At 61.4% G+C, this 18,801-nt stretch overlaps 1 protein-coding gene across 1 annotated transcript in view; it reads left to right on the top strand.

Moving 5' to 3' along the window:
- Positions 1–18,801, top strand: part of COL22A1 (collagen type XXII alpha 1 chain) — a 176,173-nt gene that overhangs the window by 62,693 nt on the left and 94,679 nt on the right. The window contains exons 13-21 of the mRNA XM_037048599.1: positions 2,791–2,844; positions 3,809–3,853; positions 4,906–4,959; positions 5,709–5,753; positions 10,279–10,332; positions 12,097–12,141; positions 14,765–14,809; positions 15,060–15,089; positions 15,382–15,435. Of these exons, the coding sequence (XP_036904494.1) occupies positions 2,791–2,844; positions 3,809–3,853; positions 4,906–4,959; positions 5,709–5,753; positions 10,279–10,332; positions 12,097–12,141; positions 14,765–14,809; positions 15,060–15,089; positions 15,382–15,435 (426 nt within the window). The remainder of the gene's footprint in view (positions 1–2,790; positions 2,845–3,808; positions 3,854–4,905; positions 4,960–5,708; positions 5,754–10,278; positions 10,333–12,096; positions 12,142–14,764; positions 14,810–15,059; positions 15,090–15,381; positions 15,436–18,801) is intronic.

Genomic DNA, 18,801 nt, shown 5'->3' with positions numbered 1-18,801 from the left:
CTCCATGTTTTGCCCATGAGGCAGCCCTGCAGTCTCTGGCCCTTGCCTGCTGGCACCTGGGCAGGCCCTCCTGCCAGAGACCCTGGACTGGGTGTCCCCAGGGAGGTCATGGGGGCAGCAGGCGGGGTTGGGGGCAGGGAGGTCAGAGCCGCGACCGGAACCTGGGCCCAGCCTTGGAGTCAGTGTGAATGGGGGCTGCCCCTCTCCCCCAGCCCTGGCTCCATCGGTAGTGGGTTGCATGTGCATCGTCTCTTGCCATCCTCTGGCCCCGGTGGTGGTTTCCTGTGTGTAGGGGAAGACTGAGGCTTGACTGTGTGCTCAGAACAGCAGGGCTCAGTGCTGGTGTCCAGTGTCCCTGTACGCGGGGCATTTCCTCAGGCGTGTCTTGAGGCATCTTGCCAGTCCCCCGGGCCAGACACCATTACTCCGGGTGTTCCAGAGACCCCTGTGTTCCTGGGGCTTTGATCCTGGGGTGCATATGGCCAAAGCTCATGTTACCGTCGGAGGGTCCCCCCATTGTTCCCCTGAAAGCCCACAGTGGCTGAGCCCCGACTGCCCTCCTCACAGAGTGCCAACAACAGATATGTGATAGCTGTGGGTGGAGCGAAGGTTCTGGAACTCTCTGGGGCTCCCTTGGGCATTGTCTCGGGGCTCTTGCCTGGCTCCCTTTGTGAGACAGTCCTGGGAGCCCCAGGGCCCTGCCCCCAGACAGCCCTCCTCCGCCTTCCCAGGACCTGCCGTCTCAACCGGGTGACTGGCACCTGGGGCGAGTGCTGTGTTTCCTCCGGGGGGTCTCTGTTCTCTGTGACAGTCCCCCTGTGGGGAACACTTGAATTTGGAGCTAGCAGGTGGTGTTGCTGCCATGCCATTTGCTCAGGTCAGTGCAGGGAGGGGCTGGGGTAGATGTGGAACTTGAACACAGATGGGGGGCTGGGAGCTGAGCCCCCCACCCCCGAGCCCCGGTGTCCTGGCCCAATGCCTGGTTCCCACCTCCTGTGGGTCAGGAGAGGACACTCCGGAACCTGCCTAGGAAGTGGGGCTGCTGAGGCTGCAGGGGGGGAGCCCCCTGGAGAGGGTGAGTGGGACCAGGTGCTCAGGCATTTGCTGGCCCAGCGACAGGGACCACGGGTGGCCCCAAGAAAGTCCCGGTCGGTGCCTGTGCCGCAGGCTCTATGTGACTCGGGGATGGAAACGCAGCCTGTGGGACTGCCGAGCCACAGTGCCCTGCTGTGAGGGTGGGCTGCGCTGCCCAGGGTGGGGGACACGTGGAGAGGCAGGCTCCGGGGCCCAGAGTCTGCTCTCGGTGTGAACACCACGCCTCTGGGTGAACTGGAGGGCTCTGTGCCCCCACTCCCTGAACTGGGAGGGCGGAGAAGAGCCACATCTCTCTTCTGAGTCATTGTGGGGAGGAATGAAACGTGCCGACTGGCGGGGTCAGCGGAGAGAGACACACTGCGGACAGCGGTGGCGTCACCGTCGTGTGCCTGTCATGTTTTGCAAGCATCACCGTGCCATCGCTGTTACCTGCCACCGTTAGTACTGATGCTGCCCTCACCATGTGCAGTCACAGGGCCGGACCGCAGAGACCACTTCCGTCCATCTGTCCTGGTTACCGCCCTCAACCTCTGGGTGGCTGAGTTTCCAAATAGCTGGTGGGGGCGGGGGGAGCCATCCCTGTGCTGACGTAAGTGGAGGCTGAGGAGTTGCCTGCCCCAGCTGCCCCGTCTCAAGGGGATGGCGGTGGGGGTTTGACCCCAGGAAATACCCCATAGACCCCCCACTTGCCCCAAGGATGTGCTGCCATGGGAACTGTGGGCCCCTGACCTGGAACAGCCCTTCCCTCTGTGGGACATCCCAAAGGACATTGACGAGGATTGGTGAGCGAGTCTCTCCCTCCACACATCCCGCTGGAGTGTGGTGCTTGCCCATCGGCCCTGTGTCCGCTCACTCCATGGGCGAGGCCGACTCCCCTCCTTGGCTGTCTGGGTCCCCTGCCCACGGCAGCCTGGCCCCCGTACCTGAGTGTATCAGTTTGCTCGGTGTCACACGGGAAAGTGACAGGGAGGCTGGATCCTCGATTTCAATCCAGCTGGCCTGGGAACTTACACATCTGTGGTTAAGTCGCCCCTGGTCCCTCCCAGGGAGAGGTCCCTCTGTGGGCCGGGACGTCAGCAGCCAGGCACGTATCCCCTTTACCCCCACAGCTGCCCCACAGTGTGCTTGTCACCAGCTCCGCTGTGTGACTCATTCCAATGGAGTTTGCCCCAGCAAACTTTAAAAAACTAAGCACCTGTTCTAGGCCATTGGTTCCCGAGGGGGTGGGGGGGGGCAGCTTTGCCTGCCGGGCAGTGGCAGTTCCAGCAGGCATTTCTAGTCCCAACTAGGGGTGCTGCTGCTGGCCACCCTACAGTGGAGCAGTCCAGCCCAGTGGCCGTCGGGTCCCGGTTCTGCGGTCCACGTGTGGCACTGAGCTGGGAGGGAGGCGCTGCACTGTGCGTAGGGCAGCGCTGTGGGTGGGGCTTCTCAGGCTGGCTGTCGGGTGTGTTCAGATGCCTGGGGTCTTGTTAGAACGTGAGCCCCAAGCAGTAGGGCTCTGGTGCGGCCCGAGGGTCTGCATTTCTCTCACCATCTGGGTGGAGCCCAGGCACGGGTGGCTGGGCCTCCCCCGAGTGGTAGAATCGGGGTCGCAGCCCCGTCTGGCCTGTCCCCACAGCACCAGCCTGCCAGGGGCCTGTGCGCAGTGTCATCCTAAGTCCTGTACCAATGGCTGTTCTCTTTCTGTCACCCTAGGGTTCCCTGGGCCCGCCCGGCCTCCCCGGGAGAGACGGCAGCAAAGGCGTGCGGGTACGTGCCCCCCCTTCCCACATGACAGTGCCGAGCCAGGGGCCCGGCCAGAGCCCGCTGCCCTCCATGGGGGCCCAGCCAGAGCCCGCTGCCCTCCGCCTTCGCCAGGCCGAGGCCCAAGCTGGGGCTTGTGTGTGCGAGCATCTCCCAGGTCCCTGAGGTCGGCCTCACAGTGATAACACCACCTGCAGCTGAGGCCCCCCGCGTCATCTGTGTGTCCTCAGAAGCTGTTTCTCAGTCAGTGGACAAGCAGTTCAGTACAAGAGGTCTCCTTGTCCCCAGTGCCCTGACTTGGAAGCAAGTCACAGTCCAAGGCTAAGGATTCACCCGGGACCCTGGTTTGTTGCTGGAGGAGCCGGGGTGGGGCCTGCGCAGCACCCCGCACCCTGCAGGGCCAGCTGCCACCCTCTAGTCGGCCTCCCACTGCGCCTCTGCACAGGACCATCACACTCGTCCTCCACTGAGAACCCAGTGGCAGTGGGTCCCGCTGCTCCCTCTGTGACTCAGCCACATGTGATCGGGCCTCACAGTGGGAGCCCCGACTCCTGCGCCTCCTGAGCCCTCAGCCTGTAGTGCTCCAGGGGAGAGCTCTCTGGGGGAGACGAGGAGAGAAAGAGGGTTCCACGTGCCTCCAGGCCCCCTCCCTCCCCTCCAAGTGCCTAGACTCTTCCTCTGTGAACAAGGCCTGCACTGGCCGTCACTCTTGTGGCCCAGCTTTCCCACCCTGCTGTCCACACTTGGCCCTGCTGGCCTCTGCCCAGGAGCCCGGGTGGCTGAGATGGCACCGCTGACCATGAGGATCAGCTGCTTTGGTCACAGAAAGGGACTCCTAGGGGCCTTGGCCTCTGACCACTGGGGGTTGCCGCATCGGTGACGCGCTCTGAACCCAGGAATGGCTGCCTCGGCTTCGGACTGCCCCGTGTGCTGGGCCCTTGGGTGGTGACCATGAACTCTCTGTGTGCAGGGGGAACCTGGAGAGCCGGGGCTGCCTGGTGAGGTGGGCATGCGGGTAAGTGTCCTTCCAGCTGTGTCTGCTCTCATCTCCAGGGGGCAGGTCTGGATGCAAAGCGTGCTGCTTTAGGAGTGGGGGGATGCCCCCATGCACCCCCACATAAACGCCTCACGTCACTGCACACAGCTTGGGTGTGTGTCTGTATAACTTCCCCTAAATTCTAACAGACGTGAATCCTGCCACACCCTGTGTGTGTGCTTTTTGTGCCCTGGGAGGTCAGGGGCCCCTGTCCACCCCCCCAGCCCGGAGAGCTGCCCCCTCTCCCCATTGAGGCTCGCTGTTCCATGGGGTGGCCGCTCCCTAACTTTCGCAATGCCCCTACTCCCGGCCCCGAGGTTGGGTCCAGTGTCACCTGTTTTTTCTGAGTGGCTAAAGCAGCAAGTTCGCGTGCCTGTGCGTGTTTCTCCGTGGGTATGACTGTGCTTTCATTTCAGCGGGACAGGCTGCAAAGATTGACGTCCCCTTGGCTGAGGAAACGCACATTTTAATTTTAATAGATTTTCACGGATGCTGCCAAATGAATCGCTTAAAAGCTGCAGCAGTTCAGGGTCCCGGCCACGGGCCCCCCGAGCTTTTCGGAGGGCTGCTGGGCATGGCCAGGGCCTGTCCAGGCTCCAGCCCTGGGGCCGGTGTGAATCCTGAGCTGCAGGCAGAGTCATGCTGATTGGCAGCCGTGTACCTGTCCTGGCCAGGTCATGGCACAAGGGACATAGGTCAGGGGACAAGGGGCACAGGGCTGGGGCCTGTGGGAGTGGAATCGTGGCGCTGGCCCCTCAGAGCTCAGAGCGGGCCCCCTGCTAGCCTCCCCTTGCATTTGAACAGATCGGGGGTGGGTCCTGGCTCCACCAGGCAGGGGATGGCGTGTGTCTCAGTTGAGACGACAGTGGCGGCGGGGGCCTCTCGGGGCAACCTTGTGGAGCGGTGTGGCTGCACATGGCGGGTGGCAGGCCGTGGGTGGGTGCTGCCTCATGCCCGGTGCTGACGGAGTGTCGCCTCTGCTCCCACTTCCCCGTCCCGTTCCACCCCTCCTTGTGAACACGGCTCTGTAGGGACCCCACGGACCGCCTGGGTTGCCCGGGGCCCCTGGCCACGTCGGACCTCCCGTGAGTATGGGCGCTTGTCTGGAGGGGTCCTGGGCCCTTGTCCGAATGTGAGGCCCAGCCTCTGTGTGACAAGGCCCCCCACCAGCATCCATCCACAGAGGATCTGCCGTCTTGCACGTGTTGACGGCAGTGGGGCGGTGGTGGCCAACTTCAGGCTCTGGCCAGCAGTGGGGACTGACTCTGAAGCCACATTCCTGTCCTTGGCCAAATGAGCTCAGGGGTCTGGAGGGGGGGGGGTCTTCCTTTCTAGCCAGGAGGCCTGGGATCACCCAGACCAGAGGACCAGACAGGAGAGCTCACCTCCATCCTGGCCGGGGCCAAGCTGGGCAGCCAGGCCTGAGGGAGGAGAGCAGCCCAGTGTGTGCGGGGAGGCTCCATGGGGCCCTTCCCCAGTGTCCCAGGCAGTCTGTGCGCGGGCCCCCAGTGGTGAGGACAGAGAGGCTGGCTGAGAGGCTGATTCTGACCTTCCCTCTCCCCCAGGGTCTCCAAGNGGGGGGTGGGGGCGGTCTTCCTTTCTAGCCAGGAGGCCTGGGATCACCCAGACCAGAGGACCAGACAGGAGAGCTCACCTCCATCCTAGCCAGGGCCAAGCTGGGCAGCCAGGCCTGAGGGAGGAGAGCAGCCCAGTGTGTGCGGGGAGGCTCCATGGGGCCCTTCCCCAGTGTCCCAGGCAGTCTGTGCGCGGGCCCCCAGTGGTGAGGACAGAGAGGCTGGCTGAGAGGCTGATTCTGACCTTCCCTCTCCCCCAGGGTCTCCAAGGAGAGAGGGGGGAGTGGGGAGCCCGTGGAGAGAAGGTATGTACAGGCAGCTTTCTGTGGGGGGAGGGGGCAGGCGCCTGGGCCCATCCGCCCTGTGCTGGTTTGTGTGTGCACACACCTGCTTGTGTGTGCGTGCGTGCCCGTGTCTGCTTGTGCAGTGAGTGTACCTACTTGAGTGTGTATGTGGCGAGTGTGTGCTCACGTGCGTGCACCCCAGGTGAGGTCCCCAGGAGGAAGCTCAGCCAGCGTCCTTCTGGGCTTCCCCACGACTAGGAGGACTTGTGTCCATCGCAGGAGGGTGTGATGGGCATTAAATGAGCTCGTCTTCGTGAGTCCTTGAACCTCGCTGAGTAGCGTGTGCCATCTATTCAGAGCGTGGGAGACGGAGACAGTGAGAGAGGGAGGCATGAGCCTGGCTCCGAGAGCTCGGCTCGGGGTGTGACTCTGACTCCGGCGCTAACTTTCCGGGTGGCTCCGGGACAGCTGGTCCCTTCTCGGCGCCTCCGTTTCCCCATCTGTCGGAGAGAAACCTGGGCTGTGTGAAACCTTAGGCTCCTTCCCAGTTCTTGTATCTGATGGTCCTGAAACAGTCTATTTCATCACGAACCTGACTTCTTACATCAGCAAGAAGGAAGTTTCCACTCTCCCCTGAGACTGGCCCATCCAGCTGCCTGGCCTTGGCCGGCGTGGAGCCGGGCCAGAGCCAGCCGCCACCATCCGTCAGCGGGGCCGGTGCCTGACAGCCCCATGGCCGCTGGGTGTTCTCTGTGAGGGGGTGGCCCTCGCTCCAGGCATTTTCTGGAAGGTGCCTTGGGGGCACAGTGAGGTGTGCAGGCTCTGTGGGACCTCCTAGTGATGGAGGGGCGGTGGGACCTGAGTGGGCTGTGCAGGGGCCACTGAACATGGGTCTGTGACATACTGTAAGGGGATCTAGTCAGTCATACAGAGGGGTCCCCTCACAGTGGGCCCCAGCTCTATCTGAGAACGTGCTCCCAGGACCACATGGAGGGGCTGTGACAGCCGAGCTCCTGTGGCCCCAGACGATTTTTCAGGGGTCCCGCCCTGGGCAGCCTTAGCAAAGCGGCCAGAGCACTGGCTTCGGCATCAGCAGCAGCAGAGCTGCCCAGAGGCCCCCCCGTCCCAGCTCCGGGGCTGTGCCCAGGCTTCCAGACTCTGACATTTAGGGTCACACTGGCTGCCTCCAGAAGTGGCTCCGACAGCCGGACGAAGCCAGCTGTGAAAGCAGACCCGGAATTGTCATCCTCAGTGCACGTTATTCCAGAAGGGGTCGTTGGGGTCGCCCACCAGGCGGGACTGTGGTCCAGTATTGGTTTGAATCCCTGCCGTGTGCTGGGCGCACTGAGGTACGCTCTTGCCCTCATCTGGCAAACCTTTTTGGAGCAAGCATCGTGGAAGAAACGCACGGCACAGCCTCCCGGGGGATGTGTCCACCAACACCCAGCGCTCAGACTTCTCAAGGCATTAGCCCAGAAGAAGGGCTGTAGGTGGGGTGCGTGTGCCCTCTGCTGTCGGGACTCGGGGCCGCAGCACGGGAATCCGGCGCGGAGAAATTGGGATTGCGAATAGGTGAAGATGCCTCCCTGGCTCTCTGAGACCTGCTGCCTTTGCCTTTCCCGAAACCAGGGGCCACCTGTCATGGGGTCGATGTGAGTTTTAAAGATCACTCCTCTTTCTGCACCTGGTACCAGAAGGTGCTCTGGACGGGGAGAGCATTTCACTGGATGTGCACACACACCTCCTAGCAACGGGGGCGCGTGACCGGCAGGGGCGATTTTAGCGTTCCTGTGTGGAAGCCGCCTGTTTTCTTGTTTTGCGTCTATTTCCACGCAGCTAGGAAACCAGTCCTGGGGAGGTCTCGGCCCTCTGCAGATGGCGGCTGGCGCTGGCCGAGTCGGATGCGGCTCAGGCATCTCGACCACTGGCCCACACTGTCCGCTCCAGGCCCTCCTGTGCCCGGCGCACACCCTTCCTCTCTCGTGACGCTCTCCCGTCCCCCGCTCACAAAAAGCCACATTTGTCAGCACCCAGCTGTGTCCCTCTGGCCCCCGCTCTGTGCTGACTAGCCCTGCAGACTGCTGACACCTTGTCCAGCCAGGCCCTCGCCGTGCGCCCACAGCTGTGCCTCCTGGCAGCCTGGAAGAATCTTGGCTCCGGCCCCACTGACCTGGAAGTGCCAAAGCAGGAAAGTGAGACACAGGCACTCGGTGCCCGGCTGGCCCTCTGCTCCGGGCAGAGTGGGGGCAGTGCCTGGCTGTGACCCCGCTGAGCAGGCTGTTCTTTGCTGAGCCCCGGGTCGGGGGGCCATGCACCGGGAGACAGGCGGCCTTGGCTGTGGTCCTGACCCCATCACTGAATGTCCCTGGGACCCTGGACGAGAGACCCCCCTCAGGTTGTCAGTTTCCTCGCCTGTCATGTGAGCCGTTGGGTGCTGTGGGCTTGAGGCAGCACCAGCTCAGCCACGGGAGAGACGTGCCTGCTGCCCCAGGGCCTCTGTCCAGACCCCGTGGCAGGTAGAAATGTGGACCGAGGGTCAAGGGCTCCGGGTTTGGGCTCCAGTGCAAACACACCTCACTGGGGGCAAGTGGCTTTACCTCTGGGCCTGTTTCCTCACCTGTCATTGGCCCTCAGCCCGCCAACCTCAGAGCGTTCAGATGGAGAGAAGGCGAAGTCTCACGTGGAATCAGCTGGCAGAGAGATAAAACACAACCGCTTTGGCTCACCCAAAGCTGGAATGAAAAGACTTTCTAAAGAATCAGTATGTAGTGATGCTTGCACACAGAAATGTGTTTCTCCTTCCTCTAGGATTTTGAAATAATTCCTGAAGGATAGAGAATCTATTATGATTAGGTTTACATACGTATGAGTCGGGAAGAAACTACAGACTACACTGTTGAACTCGGAGAGGTTCTGCCAGTGAGGAGGGGGTGGGGTCCTGGGGCAGCTGGGGCCGGGATTCACTGGGGCCGGGAGCGTGGAGCAGCTGAGTTGGGCTCCTCACCACCGCCTGCCCCGCGCCCCCCAACTTCTGCTTGACCCGGCCAGTGGCAGCTTTACTTTTTGTCCCCAGACTGAGAGGACCACTCCCCAGGGCATCTATGCAGGGAAGACAGCCCGCTGCGTCCTCCCAGCTCTCTGACTGGAAGTCTTGCTGTGCCCGCTGTCACCAGGGCTGGGCCAGAGGCCCGACTCGGCCCCCCGGGCAGGCAGCCCAAGGCGCACACAGCAAAATGAGTTGGAATCCAAGCATCCAACGTCATTCAGAGAAAAACAGCCTGAAAGGGATGCACCAACTTAAGAAAAAAAAACACTGCAAATAAAAATAAGCAATGAGTCATAGAAAAATAAAAGGAGAGTTCAAAATGATTTTCCCCGGCAGTCTTCCAGTCGTTCAGTGTACGTCAGCTGGGGCCACACTGCCTGTGTCTGGACAGGGCCCCGGGGACATGCTGATGTGTCATGTTCTCATGTGAGACGCAGGGGGAGTGACCCAGGTAGTAAAGGCACGTTGACTCAGAGCAGGGGGAGACCAGCATGAGACCACGCAGGAGGAGAAGAGGGCTGATACCCGAGGTGAGAAGGGCACAGAGGTGGCACTGACCTGAGCCCTGCAGGGCACTGGGGGGCCAGCAGAGGGACGAGCGAGAGCAGCAGGTGGGAACACGGAGACGTCGCTGTGTTTGAGGAACTCGGCGAGGGGAGCGGTGGCTGCCCGTCCCACCTGAGCCTGAGCGCACCTCGTTGAGTCGCCTTCCTTCAGCTGCAGTTCGGAGGGCCGACTGGGAGCGGACCCCGGCCCGGACCACGAGACACAAGGAGTCGCCTGTGCTTGGGACACAGTGACCTCCGTGGGCTACGGCCCAGAAAGCCAGTGTGGGGCTGGGGGGTCACCCACAGGTGTCTTAGGCAGGTTGTCACCTCCCCCAGTCAGGTGCCTTCGAGGACAGGATCATCATCATCCCGGGAATCAGTCACTGGCCAGGACCACACAGCTGATGACAGGTTCACACCCAGCTCCACCTGGGTGCCAGCAGATGGGTGGGCGTTGGGTGGTCGTGTGGACGTAGGGTGGCCCAGCCTTAGCCAGGAACGGACTCTTAGGTCTACTCCACGCACTGGTGAGGTGGAGGATGCTCACACCTGTGAACTGGGTGACTGGATGAGGAGTCAAACGTGCCCACAGGTAGGAGCTGCCTTATAGACCCACGCAGGTGCTGCTCTGACCCCACGAAGACTGGGAGGTGAGGGGGCTGTGCTTCAAAGAGGCGCCGTGGCCTCTCCTTGGTCACAGATTTGGAAAATGAGAAGCAGAGATAGGGACCTGGTTTCTCTGACTTTTGGCCTATGCCCCTTGACCCCCCAGTACACTAGGGGGGTGTGTGTATGTGTGTGCGTGTGGCGGACCCAGACCTGAAGATGCATGGTGGGGGGTGGAGCTGAGGGCAGTTGGACACTGAGGGCCTTCGTGTGCCTTCCCTCTTCATGTCATTGGTCTGGGGATGTCCATCTGTTCTGCATTTCTTCCTTTTCCTCCTTTCTCCAGGGGGAGCGAGGCCTGGACGGGTTCCCTGGGAAGCCCGGGGAACAGGGAGCGCAGGTAGGTGGGCACTGGCATGGGTGGGGGCTGGGTCTTGTTGGAGGGCAGGGTGGGTGGGCGGACACAGGGCTGTGTAGGGGCTGGGGGCCTCAGCCGGTCCTGCTCCGCTGGAGGCTGCAGGAAGCCTGGACTGGAGGTGGCGACCAGCCCCAGTTCAGGGTCTCGGGCAGGCCCCTCCCAGCCAGGGTGCAGGGGCCAAGACGCAGCACGCTGGACCCCTCCTTACCTCGGAGAGAGGACGTGTGTTTGAGCTGACGGTCACGGAGGGTGGGTGCGTGTGCCAAGTGGTGCATCCCCTGAACTCACGTCCACAAGAGCAGGTGGCGGTGGCGAGCAGCCCGAAGGCGCATGAGGGAGGAGCTCGTTGGGTGAGCGCAGGGGACGCCAGGCAGCTGTGGGGTGAGCCCCACCCCTGGAAGGCGCTGCCCGGGCTGCGCTGTGAGACGCACCTCGAGGGGGATGGTAGAAGCGAGGTGGTGTGGTGTGGAGCAGGGCCCCCTCGGCTCACAGAGGTGTGGACCGTCCTTGGAAGGACAGTCAGGAAGCTGCCGCCTGGCTTTCTTGGTTGTCCCGGCAGGAGGATGCTGGTGGCAGCGGATGGGATGGGAAGGACATCTGTGTGCATTAGTTTCTCTACATTAATATAAATGAAATTATAGTTAGTCTCATCACTGGAAATAGTGTCATAATTTACCGTTATTGTTGCTCACCAAATGGAATTGTGCCTTTTTACATCTCCTTCTCTCTCACCTTAAGTCATTAATGTATGACCATTTCCTGAACGTCCACCAAAGGCGTGACTCACCAGGCTGCCTAGCCCTCTGCCGCGTGGCTGGGCCATCTCGGGTGGTTTTCTGCTGGGCCGGGCCGGGCTCTGCCCCCGGAAGTGCCCACGGGGTGGCGGCCACGGAGCAGGGCCGGTCCCCGGGAGGGCGGCAGGCAGTGAAGGAGGGGATGAGATGCAGTGGCACCGAGGGACACGTGAGGATCCCGAGGGACAGGGATGTCTCAGAGGGTCTGCTCCCACTGAAGGACGCTTGGTTCTGCCCAGATCTCGCTATTGTAGTAAAATAGGAAGTGAGAGTGTATTTCTAATTACACCGTGAGAAAGAATCCTACAAAAATCTCTCCTGGTCGGGGGATGAGATTGGTTGTGCCCGCCTTCCGGGTCCTTCCTCATTGCTGTGAGTTGGGGCGGGGGGCTCCTGGGCTGCCCCTCACTTCTTTCCCCGAGCTCTGCTTGGCCACTCCAGGAGGCTTCTCCTGGCAACAGTGAGGAGGAAGGGGACTCGCCTCCAGCACGTCCACACCAGCCCCCCGGGGCCCAGCCTTCTCCATCACATTGACTAGTCCAGGCTCAGAGTGCAGGTAGCCCTTGCCCTGGTCCCTGGCCCCAGAGACCCCGCCAGCCCTCAGCACCCCAGGGTTCCAGCCCACACGGCCGACTGACTCGGCCCTCCCAGCTCCGTGCCCAGGGCAGGCACAGCTGCCTGCCCCCACCCCCTAGAGCGCCAGGTGCTCTTTCGTCCCTCGTGTCCCCAGGAGAGGTCATGGCTTGCCCAAGGGGTGTTTTCCCTGCCCCGGCCCCAGTGTGGGTGCAGAGGGGCCGTGTGTAGGTGTCAGCTGAGGAAGAATGTGCTGGAAGTCTGGTCTAGGGGCCTGTACCTTTGGGGCAGGGGGAAGCAAATCAGAGCTTTGGGCCCCATCCCCTCACCTGTCTGCTCCCCTCACCTGTGCTGACAGTCCCCCTTCTCTATCCCCTAGGGGAGTCCTGGCCCTCCCGGCGTGGCTGGGCCCCAGGGAGAGAAGGTAAGCCGGGGCCAGGGGCAGGGTGCAGGTCTGGGCAGACGGGTGTGTGACCTGCCACCTGGACAAAGCGGGGCCCAGGGGGTGGTGGGTGGGGGGCCATGGGAGGCCAGGCTGGAGTTTTGGGAACAGAGCACAGACGAACCTGGTGAGTCGGCATCTGGGGCTCAGCTGAGAAGTGACTGCTTGTTGCTGTGTTTAAATGTGTTTTCACTCTCAGGAATAAAAATTCACTTAATAAACAAATTCCTACCGTGTCATACACAGGCACAGTAAAATACTATGCTGCTTAAATTGCTTCTGGACTAGGGCAGGATGGGATTTTTAAATACACAAGCCTTACAGACCCCTCTGCCTCTCCCTGCCCGCTCTGCAAGGCCTGCAAAGTGTTTTGGTGTTACCAGGGTATCGATTCCGAAAGTGTGCTGGGTCTGTCGTGGACAGGTGACAGAGTGTCTCTTGTCACTCTGGCCCCTGTTTTAGCATCTTTTCTGACAAGGCGCAGCTCAGGCAATGGGCTGCGGGGCCCTTCCGCCTCCGGGCTGAACAAGCTCCCTGTGAGACTTGCTTGCAGGCCCTGAGGAGCTTTGAACATGACCATGAAGGTAATGACCTTCCCAAGTGCTTGGGTCACAGGGTGGGCGGTGGGTTTGGGGTTACAGCAGGAGGGGTGACCGGGTAGAGCCCAAGGCTCATGGACAGGCCCCCGGGAAGGACAGGACACTCGGGACTTCAGACGAGATGGGGAGAGGGAAGGCAGAGCAGGAGGGACCCAGGGACACTCTGATGGGGCGGTCAGAGGCACATCACGCCCGCTCAGTGTCTGAGTGCAGGGGAGGGCCACTGGCTGCCTCGGATGTGCTCCCGGCACACGCTGGAGACACAGGAAGGGGGAAAGGCCGCCCAGGCTCGGGCAGCAGACCGGGCGGACGTCAGAAATAAGCAAACGGGCCGCAGGCTGGGCAGGCCTCGCCACCTCTGCGGGTCCTGGCGCGGCCGAGCTCGGTGTGTGCTGCACTCCCTCCCTCAGGCTGCCCTTCAGGCTGAGTGAGCCGTTCTCTCCGTCTGAGTGTTTTTGGAGCTGAAATTCGCATTGTTATGCTCTCTTGGTGTCGGGATTTTAAAACGTTCTCGTAGTTCTTTGACATGATGCTAAGTCCTAAAATAAGTAAGTGGTTTATTTCATGTCCCTAGGAAGAAGGGATCTTTGACGTTCAGGCCTGGCCCTGACTACCCGCTGCAGAGAGAGAGAGAGAGAGAGAAAGAGAGACAGAGAGAGAGAGAGAGAGGGAGAGACGGAGAGAGGGAGAGGGGACTTGAGCATGAGAAACCCTAAACTGCCTCTGTGGATAGCTTTCCTGGCCCCTCCTGGGTGGGAAGCAGCCGAGTTATTGTCGGTTACCATGGTGAATGCTGCAGAGGTGGGGGTCGAGGCCCGGTCCCGGCATTATTTGGAGTGCTCGGTGGAATAACTGGGAAACCCAGGGGCTCAGGTGATGGTGCCTCACAGCTCATTTGGGGAGTCGCATCCTGGGTCTTGAGAAAGTCCTGGGACCACGGAGCTGAGCTCTTTAACCCCTCACTTTACAGGAAAGGGCTCAGGCCAGGGCCAGTGGGGCGTCTTGTCCAAAGTTAAAGCCTTAAACGATGGGATCAGTTGAGACTTTAGAATCACACCTGACGCTGTGGAAAGAGAGGTGACTTTTCCCCGTGCTGGGCCGTAGCGGGGACAGTGAGTGGTGACCCTGTCAGTTTCGGTATCAGAGGAAACCTGTTCGAGGTCCAGGTGACAGAACCTCTATGGTGACCGGGGGGCCGTGAGTCACTCATTCGCGTTCCTCAGCCTCAGGGTTTGATGGGCGCTTCCTATTCGCTCAGCAGCGCCTTCATTCTTTGTCAGCTTTGTCAACTGCTCCCTGAGCTAGCCCCCGAGAAGATGAAAAGCTATGTCCCCAGGCCACGGGTGGGGACATTGGCTGCAGGTAGTGTCCGTGTTCCAGCCAGGGGGAAGCCAGTGGCAGCAGTGAGGCTGTTCCCACAGTGACACACAGGCCCCGCGTAAAGCCAGGTTGTGGCCCCCAGCCTGGGGGTCCGATCAGCCCCAGGCGTCCCCGCTTGGCCTCCTGGAGGGAATGAAGAAGGAGACAGGACCGGTCTTGTTTACTGTGACTTGTTGAGATGAAGGAGGATCAGCACAGGGTCTGTGTCGGTTCTTTCTCTGGCAAACAGTCGCTGCATGCCGACCATGTGCCAAAACACGGACTTGGAAGGAGGGACGCGCCGGAAGGTGTCATCTGTGCTCTTGGGGTGCCTGCTACAGGCAGGTGCCCGTGCAGCTGTGCACGAAGGCTGCTCCCAAGCAGGACGTGGTTGAGAAGGGACCCACCTGGGCCCTGGGCTGACGTGACAACAGACAGAACCAGTCTTCTCCCACAGAACATCTGGGTGCACCACAGGAGGGAGCGCGGCCAGCGTGGTGGCCGTGTGTCGTGGCGTGCAGAGGAGAGATGGCCCTGTGGACGTGCCTGAATGTGCAGGGGCCTCAGAGCAGTGCGGGGCAGGAGGGGACAGCGGGGGAAGGTGGAAAAACATGGCTTCTGTTGAGATGGTTGTCATTTCTCTGCAGGGTGACATGGGGCCTGCGGGACCCCCGGGCATACCAGGCTCCGTGGTAAGTGGGACTATCCTTGGTGGCTAGAATCTTGGGCTCCCAGGCTGGTAGCACTGAATTGGTGGAAGCATCCCTGCCTCAGCAGAACGCTGGGGGGGTGCAGGCTGCCCCCACTGAAAGTGGGGTGAAATCAGAGGATGGTCGGAAATGACCACACTGCTGTGTGCGTGCGGACACCCTGAATGGAGCTGAGTGAGTCTGACCACTGAGAAAGGGCCGCCCCCTTCGCTGACGCTGGTTTGTCCCTCAGGTGCAGAGAGAAGGCCTGAAGGGCGAGCAGGTAAGGCAGGCGTGGGCCCTCCCATTGTGGGGCTTTAGGTAGGAGCAGAAACAGAAAGGCCACGGCCACGGGGTAGAAACTGCTAGTTGAGCTGAGAAGGAGCCTGGCAGAGACATGTCCAGGGGTCTTTCTGCCAGGAACGCTGGTGTCCACCCTGTACCTCCCTGTACCTCGGGGTCCCTGTTGGGAACTGTAGAAGTGGACTCTGGGTCAGCAAAGGGTCATGGGTGGGGGTGGCCCTGGTCCTATGGGAGGGAGTTGTGGCTGATGCATATTTGGCTTGTGTCACCAGGGGGCTCCAGGACCACGGGGTCACCAGGGCCCCCCCGGGCCTCCCGGAGCTCCGGTAAGTGCCCCCTCCTTGGCCCAGGGTCTGTTCTGAGCACCTGCAGGTGGGGGAAGGCAGACCTCTCATGCCCGAGCTCCGCGCCATTTCAGAAGCTCATGACACCACCCCTAGGGGTTGGTGATGGTGTCGCCATCCTGCACGGCAGAGGCGGGGTGGGGCGGGGCAGCGACTGAATTTTGGAAAAGGGAAGAGACCGGCTGTAGGTCATGCTGTTCCAGGTGTGAAGCCTCGGTACCTGCCCTCAGAGCCCCTGGTCCCGAACAGGCCACGGCCGGGGTTTCGGATGTTCAGTCTGGTGTCCATTCCGACAAAACGGACAGAAATATCGGGCGCTGCGCTGCCAGCGGAATCGTGTGCAGTGGGCGCTAGCTGCTCCCGGGTTCTGATCGATGCTGACTTTACAGCGGCCTCAGCCTTTGGTTCGGTTTCTCCTCCATTGGGGACTTACTGGTGTGTAAATAACCCCGGGGGAAGAGGCCACGGGCAGGGCCTCTGCGATCGTTCTGGGCTGTGCATGCCGGCACGCGGGGTAATTAACAAGCACACGGAGACTCCTCGGGCGGCAAGCTGCGGTCGCACTCAGGTGATGGGTTTTCCTGCCGGAGATAGCACAGTTTGCGTCTGAAATGCCCATAAATCACTTCTCCATTTCGCCGGCTGGGCCCGGTCCGCACTGGGACAGAAGTGTCCCGCGTCATTGGGGTAACTCAGAAGAAATTTAGAGGCTGTTTCATTCCAGGGGAAGCGTATCAGCTCCATATCAGAGGGTTCAGGTCAGGAAAGCCACTTTCTGGGGCCATAACCTCCTGCGGGGCCGGTTCCCAGGGCCCTCCCCTGGGTTACCGCCGTCGGAAACGTAAAGCAGGTCCTGCGGTGTCTCCTGCCTAGTGAGCTCTGCGTGCAGTCGGCCCTCGGTGAACGTCCGCCCTGTGGTGTGTTTTCACAGGCAGACACGTGCAGGTGAAGCGTGCACGGGGGAAGGTGTGTTTTCCGCTCTCGCCGGTGAGGCCACTGGTGCAGAGGTGCGGAGTGGCTTGCTCGGAGGCAAACGTCTAGTGAGAAGCCACACTGAGCCTTGAACCCTGAGCTGTGTGTCAGCCCCGGAGCTTTCTGACAGGTGCGAAGGGGAATCCCTTCACCTCCCGGTGCCCCGGGAGGAGGAACAAGCTGGCAGTGCCGGCCAGCTCACTCAGCGGGCAGCCGCCTGCACTCCGGGGTCCGGGGTGCAACAGCGGGCGGCCCTCCCCTGCAGGCGCATTTGACTGTGATACTCGAGGACGGGAGAAAATGAAGGAGCTTCACACGTTTGTGCTCCCCTACTTCACATCAAGCGAAATAGCAAGGCTGGTGACAGGGGATGACCAGTCTCGTGGTTTACAGAAGGAGACCTGAACGACCTAACTGGGAGCACCGTGCACCGTCTTTAGGGGCCGGGTGAGAATTCTCTCTCGTGTGGTTGCTCCAGACCAGCGGACAGCGAGCGAGGAGGGAGACCCCAGCCTTCAGCCTCTGCAGCCTGCGGCCCCGCAGAGCTGGCCGGGCTCCCGAAGAGGGGCCCCTGGGCTAGGGGCCCTTCCTAGACCGGATGCAGCACCACACGTGGGTGGCGGTGAAACCCGCCTTGGAAGGAGTCAGACCAAACAACCAGCGCCTCCCCCTGCAGCCCCAGTTAACGGGGGACAGCAGGTCTGTGAGGGTCAGCGTAAGGCCAGGGCCAAGACCTCTCCCAGCCCCAAACTGAGTTTGTCGTGTGCTGGGGACTCACACACCCGTGTAGGGAGGGGCCCGCAGCGTGGGTTCAGGTGGGAGCTGACTGCTGCGTGCTCTCGTGAGGAGCGACGTGGCTGAGGAAGGCACTTGGCATCAGGAGCCAGGACCTCCGGTTTCAGGTTGCAGGTCTCCCGCCACGTGGCCTTGAGTCTTGGTGGCATGACGCAACCTCTCTGGTCCTCCTTGACTTCACTCCCTCCTTGGAGACCACCACCACCCTCATCATCGCCACCATCGTCTTCTCCCCATCAGCGTGCTGTGAGGGTTCAGGGAGCGGCCGTGCAAGGTGGCTCTCTGTGCGGCCTCATTACTGCCCCAGCCCCACTCCCACGGCCTCGTCTGCCCCTTTGGGTCCCCAGCAGCACCAGCCCAGGGCCTTCCCCACAACACTTGCTCCCTAACCGTTCATTGGATTGACTCCATTGGGGAATCTGGGGTCAGTGCTTCTGCTGGGAATGGAAAATTTGGAGTGTGTGTTAGCGATCCCAGTGAGAGGAAGGGGTCTTCTGTTTTGGGGCAGGAAGAGCACACCCCCTCCTGCCCCTGGACCCTGGAGCTGCCGAGGAGGCCTGCCCCCTCATCCTTCCCCAGACCAGGCTGGCTCAGGCAGTGGGGCAGTGCCTGGCTGAGTCTCGAAGGAGAGCCGGTGGCGTTCCTTGTCACTGCTGTGGGGTCTTGCCTCCCTGTGTGCCCCGAGGACAACAGAAGAACCCTGGGAGGGAGGGAGGTGGACACCTTGGACCACTGCCGTTGGTCCGTTTCCGTGTTCATCTCCACGGAGTGGTTCGGAGAGAGGGCCTTGGGCCTAGACGTGGTCCCTCACGAGTGATGCAGAGTCTGGCAATAGCAGATGCTTGTGTGGTGGGGACATTTGTCGAAGAGGAGGACACTGGAGCACAGAGAGGGGGTGTTTCTGAACACAGTGCACCAGCACGCTATTGATAGAGTCACAGCTAACACGGAGGGTCTCACTGGCCGTCTCATGCGCCATGCCTCCTTCTGCGTGCCCCCATCTGGGTGCGAATCACACACTGTCAGGTGGCCTGGGTGCTGTGTCAGGGATTTTGTGCCCGTGCTTCTTGTGGCTTGCACAGCTGCCTGGCAGTGGGTACGACGCATCATCCTCACACCAGAGATGAGCTCACTGAGGCTCGGGGATGGATGTCTGAGGTCACGGTGCAGGTGCATGGTGTGGGCACTGGGGACTATGACCTCTCCCTGCACCCATCGATGGTCTTGCTCACCTGAAGTGATCTTTCCTGGACAATGTCACTTATTTGGGCCTACTCTCCTGTATGGCACATCACTGTTGCCCAGGAGTCGGATAACCCCACCAGTTCTCGCTGAGCCCGGGGAAGAGCAGAGGGCTCAGCGCTGGGACACTGGGGCTCTAGACGCTGCTTCTGTGCGTACTTCACGCCAAACAGTAACGCAGGGCATGTGGTCCTCACTTCTCTCCTCTAAAGTGGGCGCGGTGCTGCCTGTGTCTCGCGTATGGTGAGGTAGGGTCTGAAGTCCCATAGACCGGAGGGAAGACGGTGTTTTCTCCCACCTGACGTCCTCATTGGAGGAGGCTCCCCATTGGAACGGGCC

The sequence above is a fragment of the Sturnira hondurensis genome, unplaced genomic scaffold, assembly GCF_014824575.4.
Source record: "Sturnira hondurensis isolate 20B ecotype Veracruz unplaced genomic scaffold, ASM1482457v3 Scaffold0006413, whole genome shotgun sequence".
NCBI lineage: Eukaryota > Metazoa > Chordata > Mammalia > Chiroptera > Phyllostomidae > Sturnira > Sturnira hondurensis.
This window is presented reverse-complemented; position numbering and strand designations above follow the sequence as displayed.